Source organism: Mya arenaria, chromosome 5 (genome assembly GCF_026914265.1).
Source record: "Mya arenaria isolate MELC-2E11 chromosome 5, ASM2691426v1".
Lineage (NCBI taxonomy): Eukaryota > Metazoa > Mollusca > Bivalvia > Myida > Myidae > Mya > Mya arenaria.
Window position 1 is genome coordinate 72173162 of NC_069126.1, and position 12843 is coordinate 72186004.

General features: G+C 32.3%; 1 protein-coding gene across 1 annotated transcript in view; it reads right to left on the reverse strand.

Moving 5' to 3' along the window:
• Positions 1-3855: 3855 nt before the first annotated feature.
• LOC128233540 (uncharacterized) overlaps positions 3856-12843 on the reverse strand; it is a 36637-nt gene continuing 27649 nt past the window's right edge. The window contains exon 9 of the mRNA XM_052947257.1: positions 3856-4188. Coding sequence (XP_052803217.1) covers positions 4172-4188 — 17 coding nt within the window. The 3' untranslated portion in view covers positions 3856-4171. The remainder of the gene's footprint in view (positions 4189-12843) is intronic.

Genomic DNA, 12843 nt, shown 5'->3' on the forward strand with positions numbered 1-12843 from the left:
AGGGTCTGGTCTGATTCCTAATTTGTCAATAACAAAACCTAAGTACTGTGTTTCTTCTTGCATGAATTGACATTTTTTCATTTTTAATTTGAGTTTATGTTTTTCAAGTTGTTTGAATACTTTTTGGAGATGTACCAAATGTTCTTCCTTTGTTTTTGAAAATATTAAGATATCGTCTAAATACGCAATGGCAAAACTTTCACAGCCTTCTAATACTTGGTTAAGTAATTCCTGGAACCGTCCAGGAGTTCCACAGAGGCCGTACGGAGAAGTATTAAACTCATAAAGACCTCGGAATCCGGTCGTAAAAGCAGTCTTTTCTTTATCTTGTTCTGCAAGTTTCATTTGGAAATATCCTGATTTAAGATCAAGCGAACTAAACCATGAACTTTTACCTAAAATAGCCAATATGTCATCTATGAGAGGTAAAGGATAAGATGTGGGTTTTGTAATTTTGTTTAATTGTCTGAAATCTACGCAAAATCGTTTAGTGCCATCTTTTTTATCTACTATTACAATGGCAAAAATCCAAGGACTATGTGACTTCCTAATTATATTTGCCGCAAGCATTTCGTCAATTGCATTGTCAATAATTTTCCTATTATTCAAAGGTGTGCGGTATGGTCGTAATTTAATTGGGGGGTGATCTCCTGTCTCGATTGTCATGGTAACGGTGTCAGTTTGAGTAAGATCGGAGTCATTTTTAGCGAAAAGTGTTCGATTTTGCATTATAATTGGTAAGATCGTTTCAGCATGATCTTTGGGTACTCGTAAGTCTGTCAAAATTTCATCATCAGTCATTGGATTACCTTTATTTTGAACAGAAGCAATCTCTTGAGCTTCTAATTTTTTAATATTGCCTATAGCACTGCCTTTCCTTAACTAAATTGTTTTATGAGTGTTATTTATAATTGCAATTGGAAATGTACGTTTGCTTTGAAATTTAACCACGGAATTAACAATTACAAGGCCTGGTTCAGAATCTAAAAATGAGTTGTTAATGTTTTTGAGCTCATAACATTTTTATGTTATCTATATTGGGATTTGATTTTACCTTACCATTTAATAAGTACTTTGTTTGTGGTTTCAAGACAGTACATTTTGTGAAGTCTCACAATTGATGCAATATGTAAATCTTCTTCCAAAGGTACATAACTATCATCGATGCACATACATTCTAAATCAAAATAGAGTCTTACCCCATTTTTTGATAAAAAATCCCTGCCTAAAATGATATTTCTATTTATATTTGGGACAACATAGAATTCGTGCACTTTGTGAACTCGGCCGATTTTAAATATTAATTGTACTGAGCCATCAACTTGTAGCGAATTACCGTTAACTGATTGTAAATGAGCGCGTTTATTGGAGAGTTTAGGTTTGTTTTGTAATAACCTAAGGGCCTTTCGACTAATTAAACTAACTTCAGCACCTGTGTCTACTAAACTTCAAAAAGAAATGTTTCCTATTTTTATCAGACATGAATTTGGATTCCCACAAATTGCTATAGTGAATGTTGACATATGTTTTCTCCTATCACCGACTTCTTTATGATAAGAGACACCTAGTTTTTTTTGATTACGTGAGGGGTAATATGGTCTCATGTCATTTCGACATTCCCTTTGAAAATGACCCATTTTCCCACAATTCCAACATTCAATCTTTGATTTCCAATCGTTATTTGGCCTATCACTAAATTGGTTATTTTGAACTTGAAATTCTTTACCTATAGCATTTATTTCGCGTTTTCTTGATTTACAATCTTTTATGTTATGACCGGGCCGTCTACAGTATATGCAGTATTTATTTGGTCTTAAATGATCAATTTCCATAGGTTCATGCCTATCATTGATGCTAATATCATGCCTGCTATTTTGACTCGGCGCATTACCTATTTGAAGATTAAATCTAGTTCTAAGATTTTGTTCATTTGTTGCACTACGCACCGCGGCTTGAAGAGTATCTGGATTTTCTCGCATTACTTTCATTTTTAGGAAATCATGTGCCAAACCATCAATAAAGAAGCCTATTAGTTGCCTTTCAATAACTACTAGGTCGCCGTTATGACCTACGAAAGCTTCTTCCGCCATCGTTAAAAGTCGTTCTGCATATATTTGAACATTTTCCCATGGTGTCTGTTTTATTGCCCTTAATAGACAGAAAGCATGTTGTGGATCTTGTACTTCCGAAAATCTTGATTTTAATTCCCCTTTTAGTGTATCCCAGTTATCATCAGGGTTACTTTTTAGATACCTTTGTATAAAATCACTAACTGCATTTTTGCTAGACTGATAAGCTACCATTTTTAATCTTTCGCTATCTAGACCCGTAAGAACGCCGTATTTTTCAATATTTTTTATCCAATATTTGAATTGTTTGGTATCCCCGTCAAAATATGGTACTACTTGTGATATACTCTGAGTGCCAACTACAGCCGATACATTTTGTAATTGTTCCTCTAAATTTTGAAAAATTCTACTAATATCTGGTTCTGCCATTTCTCTATGTTATCCAATAAAACCGAAATTGTCACTCACCCCTTTTTCGTTTCAGGTGGTTGTTAGTACTCGCCGTTGTGTTCCACGTCAACCCTGTTCTTGAATATCCTCGGTCAGCAGGCGCCAAACTTTTACGTGTCACGTAATGCCAACGCTCACTTAACTTTCGTGATAGTTCGTTCAGTAAACAACCAACAACTGTTCAAGTGTTCTAAGTCTTTATTTTGTTATGTACCTTCTTAAGTATCATACGGGCTATATGTCTAGTTCATGCCCAAAACCTAACCTAACTAACTGTGTAACATGCTTTCATATATACTGCTGATTTCGTCTAGTTTGTGACAGGTGTGCATATTTAATTTCTTGTTATATACAAAAAGATGTATTCTACAGTCATGAACTGTCAAGCTAATTGGTCTAATAGCCAGCGGCTATCACGAACTGTCAGCATCTAAGTAAAACTACATTTGATCACCATGATGAAGTATTTGCTTTTTGTTACAAATAAACTTTGAATTCTGCTATTGATTTTTGTTATTACTTTAAAGTGTTTCATACGTAACTTTTATATTACGTGACACTTTAAAGTGTTTATACGTAACTACGTTACGTGACATTGTTTCAATATATTCACGAAATTCATTTTGAAATATTTTGTTTGATTTATAAGAATACTTACACTTAAAATATTTCCTAAACTCTCTAGGTTTTTCTGAACTTTTCAATATCTTCCATTCTCTTTTTGTAATCAATGTTCTCCATTTTATGGGTAATATTTCTTACAATGAGTTTTTCGATCACATGAAATCAATGTGTTACAAAGATTGATCAAGATTTAAGATTTTAAATGCTTCTAAACACAGGTTTCAACAATACAGTCATGGTTAAACCAGCATTTATTACTATTTGTATAATGGTCAAAATAACCGGCATCTGTATTAAACATTCTTTAGAAAACAATAAGTCGGATACACTAAGTATAACGCTAGTAAACATAGTAACTATCAATGAAACAATTACATTTATCATGAACAATAAAGTCTTTTTTATTTTCAACCCTACTGTTAAAAACCCCACATACATATTATCAACCAAGATACTCATATAAAAACAGATCGTTTTCTAAAATGTCAAATAAATCAATATTATACAGTATTGTATATTGGCGAGTCTACACCCACACACATATATTCAAGAATGTTAAAAAAGGCGATCAAGTTTTAGTCAAATAGTTGTATCGAAAATAATTCTTATCATTTCAAATCTATCACTTAAATACTATTAAAAGCATAATGCTATTCCATCAATATTTCGCTTAGCGTTCCATGTTGAAATTTACGATATATATTATGTGTTTTTATTTCTTTAAATAAATATAACAAGAAGAATCACACCATGACTTAAAAAGGAAACAAATATCATATTTATCTAAAATATTTACAAAGTCTTTTCTCTCTTTCTTGTCCATAGTTAAATGTTCAATGTAAAAATCGGGAGTTCACCTCCGGCGTATCCCTATCTCCTCAACAGGGTGTCGTACAATACCCATGAACGCCTGCCTTCATTCCTAGCTTCCTCCATCTTTGGTACTTGTCTGCGGCGCTTGTTCAGTACTTCGGATGGAAACGGCTCGTACATCTGACGGCCTGTCCCCGCAAAATGTCCACTGTCTCCTATCTACCTCCTGGTCCTTGAACATTACACGAATCATGTAAGTATTACTTCCGTTTTTGCCGAACAAACATACGCTATTTCCCCCCATCAATTGGCCCCGCCACCATCCTCTTAAAATCGAAAAAAAAAACACCGTAGGTACCCTGATTACGGTCGTTTTGGTACGGAACCCCTGTTCTCAAAAAAAGTTATGCCTATCTTTTTTTTGAGATGTAAGTGGAAACAAAGGATTATTTATGGCCAAATCCGAATATTGAATTATTCTTTAAATATGATATGTTTTCAGAAGAAACATATAACCCCTTGCTAGCATCTCGTATTTTCGAGCTATGTGACGTATCCTTCTAACCTAGGCGTTAAATATTTATAGGAAACACGCGGCGGACCCTATTTCTTCTTTCTAAAAATGTCCTTTGAAATTCCCCATTTTGAGAAAAATCATAAACAAAATGCTTTTGTGTTATTAAATAAATCCTTAACAAAGTCGAAGAATTTCAATTCTGTTTTATTTTTATTTCTAATAAAAGCGAATATATTAAATGAACGGACGAAGAATATTCTCCAATACCTTGGATTGATTTTACCTTAATAAAACTTTAGAAAAACAAAAGTCACTCAGGAATCCGGTCAGTAAAACAAAAGTGTCTATATTTCAAGTTGAGGAAAGACGAGAGAAATGAAACTTCACTTAACCTTTTCGTCCTACTTGAGTTTTTATAATCGAATGAAACCATATGCAAATTTTAAGTACATACTGCATTCTCATAACCCCTGCATAACCTAATATTTATTTAAATATTTCAACCACGATTTGTGCATAGTTTGGGCATGGATATTAGTTATCAATGGTTGACATTATATGAAACGTAGGCACGTGATATATGCACTAAACAATAATTATACACAATAGAGGAGAAAACTTAAAGCTTAAACTATGTCTGACTTTTGTTATTCCCATAAACTCCTTACAATGGTATTAAGGCTGTCATGTTCAATCGAATATTAACCAAAAAGATATGAAAAGTAAGATGAAGGATATTAGGCAGAAACATGGTAAATTGGAGTAAGTGATAATATGGAAATTTAAAGATGTTGGACGATAATTACATAATAAATGCTGATAAAAAGGTGTACTATTAGCAATTCTTGAGAAATCAGTGACACAATTAAAATCTTATTATAAATTGTACTTAAAAAATAATAGGTTTAGGCAAATCCATTAATTCCAGAAATATAACTAAGAAACATAAAAGTTTAACCGTCTAAAAGCTTAAAAAGGGCCTATTGTTGCAGATAAATGAAAATAATGAGAGTATTATTCAAACGGAAAATCTGTATTTGCCTACGTTCTATTTTTTTAAAAGAATTGTTTGCTTAATTTTGGTAAGTGAGTGAAACTGCCTGACAGTGTTTTTTTATGTACGGTACTCTTTATTATAGGAGATCTGACTTAATCCAATATTTGAAAAAGGGGATGTTTTTGGAGGAAAGCCAATGAAAATCATACATTTTATAATATTTAAAATGCTGTTTCAATGATTGGGACATTCCAATCTTAATCAAACATTTTACCTTTACATTCATTTTAAATTTGAATGATTTTAGAAGTTGGGCTAGTTTAACCGTCACGTGTGTAACAAAATCGTTCGAATATGTCAAACATAAGTGAAATTTCAGTTGGCTACCTTCACCCGACTGACTTCATTACAAACTTACTTACTTACCAAACAACGAGCTAAGACAAAATGCAGAAACCATGTTCAAAGTGCATTAGTTCAAGGTCAAGGTACCATTTAGGGACAAAAACTAATTGTATAAAACTGTTCAATTCTTTTGTTTCATCAAAGTCTACCAAATAATTATTCAATTTTGCAAATTGGCCAAAAGATAACCTTTGCAGGGGCGGACCAAGAACTTCATGTTAAAGGAATTGTAACTAAGAGGGGTAACCTTTTGACTTGTGCGCCTCCATCAGAACCGACATTAATTTGGTTAAAAGCGTTATAAGACCTAAACGGTGCACCAGTTAAAGAAATAATTTATTTCATTTAAGAAAACCCTTCAGCAGTAATTCCTTCCCACTCATTCTGTTAATAGAACTTCACGACCGTAATCGGTAACAGTTTGTCATATGACGTCGTCCGATGGGGATTAATATGACAGACCGATGGTGACATTTCAAGTTCAGTACCAGTAAATATTTAAGTATTTCAAGTTCACGAAATAATTTTATTTATATGTTGAAATTATTTATTTGTTGACTTCAATTTGTAAACCGCGATTTCTTGAATTTGAAGTCATCAATTTAACTAAGGTTTATGATCATTGCATTCGCCAATAATGAACAATTAGAAAGCCATAAAAACGATATTATTAGAGGTAGGAGTGCACCTCCATATTTAGAAGTGTCGGTGCTAATATTCAGGTGCATATCTTTATTTCAGAAAATCAAAAACATTTTCAGACAGCCGCACCTTTCAATATAGAAATGCACATATATGTTGTAGTTAAGGTGCACCTCCGTATTTAGAACTGCACTTCCAAGTATAAAGGTGCACCTTTTAATTAGATAGAGGTGTAACTTTTAATTTAGGATTTACTTGCAAACTGATATTCACACAAATACGGCGACTAGTAGTTTAAATAAATAAACGAGCGATAATCGAAATCTGAAATATTGGTTGGTACAAACAGGTGGTGAAAAAAGAGGGTACGCATATGTCACAACACCTATTAATAATATGTTCGTACGAATTTTTCACACACGTGAATTATTCGTACGAATATATCTCATGTGTAACATATTCCTATATTTAAAAATTAAGGTTCAACAGGGCTATATGTCTTATTGTTTATAAAAGAGTAATTTTGAAAAATTGAAGAACAAGGGAATCCGAAATCTTTGAAATACAGTCATATTTAGTATAGCATCATTTCGTTTTAGTTAGTGTAGAAGTATCAACTATGGTACTATTGTAGGGACACAGTCTGCCTGACAAGAATGTGGTATATTCACGATGTTTCACTTTATTCATATGCTGATAAGTGTGATAATTTTACTTCCGCTTCCGCTGTAAACATTCCCACTTTTTCTGCACCTGAAATTATAATGTAAAACAACTATCTTCACTGGGTTCCAAAATAAATTTAGAAGCAGCTTTTATCAAATGGGTAAGGGCGTCAAACCCAACCTCAAAATTCAACCGAACCTCGCCCAAAATAGCATGCAAAGGCCTACGAGGAGGAATAGAGGTCAAAAGAGAAAAGTTATATCCACTGGTGTCGATCCACAGACAAGGAATCGAGACACTCCTTAGGTTCTCATACCGAAAGTGATTACAGTAGAGGCAGTAACTTGGTTGACTATTGTTTTAGTCCCAAACCATCAAAAGACAGGTCTAATATAAACGAGTAGTGGAAAGCTATATCGGTAACCGAATCAAACCCAAGCAAAAATACAACCCCTGTCAATATAATAAATGTATCCGCCAACAGCACACATTAGCAACAGCACCAGTATATCTACACCCTACAAAAATGCATTCCAGTTTTGTTGCAATCTCCTTTCCAAATGGGTTCTCAGATGCAACCCCAAGGCTCCAGAAACATTCAGAAGCCATTTGTGTTATCGGATAATGATATTCGAAGAATATAATCACTTCTTTAAGAGAGGACATGGCGGCCAAGGTCAACTCTGCCATCCATGAGCAGCTGAAACCACTTCCAGAAGAGGTGTATCAGCTTGTGACCCAGATCAATAATTTAAAATTTAATTGGGTGCTGCCAATCAATACAGTAGAAGGAACTGTGTTCTTATTAGCAACATCGCTGAGGAGCCTGGTTAGAACACTGACATTATTATCATGATTAAAGTAAGGTGGCCTGGATATATCTTCCAATGAAAATGACAGGTCCCACAGAAATGTGGGCAAAGGAAAAATCTAAAAACATCATTGTCAAGTTTGTCTCATGTAAGACCAAAAGTGCAATAAATAAGAAAGAGCAAGACATGTATTAATGAACAATAAACATCATACAGAAATGAACATGAATACAAGTGTAGGCAGTTAAAATGAAAATTCACCGACAGCTAGTAATTAGTAATTTGTTAGCAATATAAACAGACACATGGACCTTGTACAGCTCGGATTCATATCCCCTTCTTCATGATCTGTGAACTGCCAGTGCTTGGAGTAAGCTTCAAAGTTACTCACGTATATTGCTTGTTATTCATTTGCCAATCAACTACATTCTCCTTTATAATATTGAGTAATAAGTATTATAGTTATCTCACCTCATGGTTATAATCCGTGTCATTCTTTGAACATGAATGTTACATTATTACACTTATAATACGTAATGTATCTTTTCTTAATATGATTGTGTACATGCATACCCAATATGTATGTTAAATTGACAATCTAAGCACTTCTTTCGCTATCCACTATGCTTCTAAATTACTAATTCAAGAAATCTAGCATGTATGTAAGAAGTACTTATTAGAACTCATTTCCAATTTTACTCCATACATCCATATACCAATGGATTCATGAATTATAAAACACCACATCTTTTCTTTATAATATGTTGTCAATCATGTAAAATAACCATTTCTATATCTGATCTTAAACATGCTTCAACCTTTAAGGTCGTATTCAATGTCATTTGGAGTATTTAGAATATGCTTTAACATTTACTTAGCTACAATTCCAAAACTCTTAGAATGCATGTAATTAATGTCAGTAATTCAATACCTTAATACTATTATAAGCCTATATTAACACTTAAATCAAATACGTTACACATTAAAATCTGTGAGATTCATGTGAATTATTATTCCCTAGATACGTATAAATACTTGAATTTACATTGTTTCATCTTGATGTTATATCTTGACATAACAGTGGAATTTCTTATAGTTAGCATTGAGATGTACCATGCGTGTTGAAAATCATCATTAAGCAATATCGTTTGCTTAACTGTTTAACTTAAGGGTGACTATTTTGTATGTATATGTATGTGTAGGTGTTCACAAATTTAAAAACAAATACTGCCTTTAAGTTAAAACACTTTATAATGAATAATCTTATAATGAAATACCAAAATTCTTCAATATGAATTTAACTCTTTCATAACTTTGAGTATATCTGTATAATATCATATCTTCAGATACCATTTAATTTATGATGAAACATATATTAATATAATTTCCTCTTACCTCCTCAGACGTTCGGTTATATTTTATCTAGTTTTAATGTTTGTTCTTCCATGGAAAGCTTTTATTTTCATGTTTGAACATGCCCTTTTCAGTTTAAAATGCTATATTTCATTAGTTTGTTTAAGCATTAGATATCACATGTTTAAGGTTGCTAAATTACCTTCTGTCATAACCTATTGTATTGGAATAATTTCTTTCTAACTTTATAATTACCATGCTTTTTCAATCTGACACGCAAGAAAATACCATATATATTCATTAAAACGGTAAAAGTACTTATTTAGTCTCTTAAAAGGTTATTATTATTAAAGATTAAACTATCATACATCTTTAATACGTCTGACGTGATGTTATTAGCATATTTTAATAGGATTAACTTTGTCTTGAAATTAAAAATCAGTAATATACCTACCTGAATTAACCCTTCCTGTCATCATCCTGCGATTCTTTCAAGCTGCTAGCACTATGAATAACTTGCTATGTTTGATCTTTCCACATCAAAACAATTTTCCCATCACTTTTTTGGCTTTGTGGTACGTATTGAGTAAACATTATAGTCATTACGCATTATAGGACAGTAGTACATGTACGTTTCATTCTTACTTAGCAAACGTGTGATAATGATAAATCTGTGGAACGCAAAGCATCATCACCCTGGTGAACGAGAATGGTACATGAAAATGAAAGAGTAGACATCTCTTTTACCAAAAATATAAAAGAAAAAAATGTCCGTTATATCAAACATGTCAATATGTTATATATCAATTTGTACGATTTGAAGCAAACATGTAATAATGGAAAGGCTCGTGTACTTAACCTGTTTAATACTATTGAAAGTACACTTGATTACCAACAATACTTCAATAATTTACCACATGACTAACGATGTTATATTACTAGATTAAGAGTGTCTCTGCTCATTCATTAAGAATCCACACCGGTATACATTATGTTCAAATTACAATATTCCTAAATATGAACGTTTTTGTACTTTTTGTAATTGCATTGTAAATGATCTAGAAGATGATTATCATTTTACTAATATGTCCTTTTTGTAAACACATCAGAAAAAAATACAATGAAAATACTTGAACATTTAAGACAAAGCAGATAAAAGGTTTATAGAACTGCTCAGGTTTGAAAACAAAATTATTGTATCCTTTTATATAAGGGATTGTACGCTTAAATTATAATATATTTTATGATGTATTGTTTTAATATATTACTAGGTTATAAATAAAACACCATTGAACGTAACAGTTTGATAATGATAAATCTGTGGATCTTTAGATAAGTGTTTATCAATTAGTATTGATACTTATGTTTGAGCTGATACAATATCGTCATGGGCATTCTGGTCAATGATAATGATGTGTCCATGCTAATTGATTGCTATTCGTTTGTGTCTTGCGCAGCCTTCAATACTTTATGACATTCATAAGACAATGTCTTGTATTAAGAATAATGGAATAATATAATTATTTAGTAATAGATAAACATATGATTATGATTTTGTTTTATTATATTATCTTTTAACCAAATATGGTTTTAATAACTGACGGAGTTCCACAAGGATAAATTAGATTTAATTAGTTTTGCACCAGAAATAAGTTCATGACTTTAACCGATAATTCTCTGGAACATTTCCCTCAGTTTATAATATTTTCTTTACGTCTTCTGGCGAAAAACCCTTTCTAATGTCTGACATTGTAACACCCATGAACCCTTGATATACCATTAAAATTAATGTTTTTGATGGTTTCATTATCGGCTTTATCTGGTTCCTAAATTGTACATGTTAATGAAAATATGTATAAATAAATGAATTATGAATGTTATGTCGCAGACACCACTACGCCACTCTTCATAAGCATTGTCACCAGCAGTATTGTATCACGAACACTACAACCTTTGGTAAAACGTATATAAGATGGAACAATTATTGATATATTTATTGTTGTACATTGTCTTTTTGTTCATTTGTACAACGTCTAAAGGGCAATGGTAAGGTATATTAAACACAAATACCTCTTCTAAGTCGCTCATAGATCCCCAAACATTCAATTAGAAAATTAATTATCGTTTTAAAACTTGTAGTTATTTTTTTTAAATATTTATTTTGACTAGTTCTTTAACATGGCGTTTTAATGTTTATAGTAAGGTCCCTGTTGACATCCAAATTAACCGTGGCATTTTAGTCAAATTAAAATGTGTATATACAATAAGCGTACTGCATAACACACCCATATGTAAAGTTTTTTGGTATAAATTGAATCAGTAAAATATTTTCTTAAATATCATAGGGGCTCACCCTAGTTCCACGCTAGTGAAATGTACTTGACACAAATAAATGTGGACACCAGCTATACCACAATATTCAATGTTTACTTCTTGTGAGCCCCGCTAACAAGGTCAGTTTGCTCTCAGGGAACCTACTCAACTCTGATCTTAACTAGACAATGTTGTAGCCTCTACAAATTCCAATCGCGTATTTAAAAAAGCTTATTAGTTGACCAGTTTTATTTTATTAAGGTACAAAAACAGACACACTGAGTATAATTGATCATTCAGTAATAAAGTACATAAAAACATAATAATGTATAATGTACTACATTGACATATATCCTTGTCATCTTAAATACATGTATGTTCTGTAAATGCTATATATCAATGCTATCAAAACGGAACGGTTGTAAAATACGAATAAATGTAAAATTATACAAGTACACTTAAATTATATGCTTACTGAGTATATATTTTACCAAGCCGTACTATAATGTTAGTATCGTCAGCTTTATTACTTCATCGAACGTAATGTGGTTCTGCTCTAAACATATGGTTGACTCAGATTGCCTACCAACAAAAATACTGGCGCTTTTATACTTGCACAGTAACCGTAGTTTTAATGGAACGCCACTACCATGAAAATTGATTACAATGCCAACCTAAACGTTGGCGGTGCAAACAAATTGAGAGACAATCGTGTGACCGCCAAACAAAATAACGTTTTAATATATATATGGCAGTCATCTTGAAAATGTACGCTACTGATGCAAAGAAAAGCTCTGGACAAAGCTTTCAGATTTTTAATATATACATAAACAAATCAAAAAGATGAGTCACTATATACATGATTGATGCAGATACAGATACAAACATAGATCTTGACCTAAAAACGGCGGAAAATACGCAAACAAATAGCTGACATCTTGCTAGTACAAACATGTTACGATCAATAAACACAAGAGAAATGGATATATCGTTGCATCGGCGGTGAGGAAAACAAATATATGTTTGAAAACAAAAAACATATCGAAGGAACTTTAATTCATCGTCTTAGATATGAAGCATGTTTATATTGAATAAAAATTCACTATATGCTTGTAATTACCAGGTGGGATACTAGTATTACATATCTAAATGGCATTTTGACAAATGCAAATCTAGAGTCAG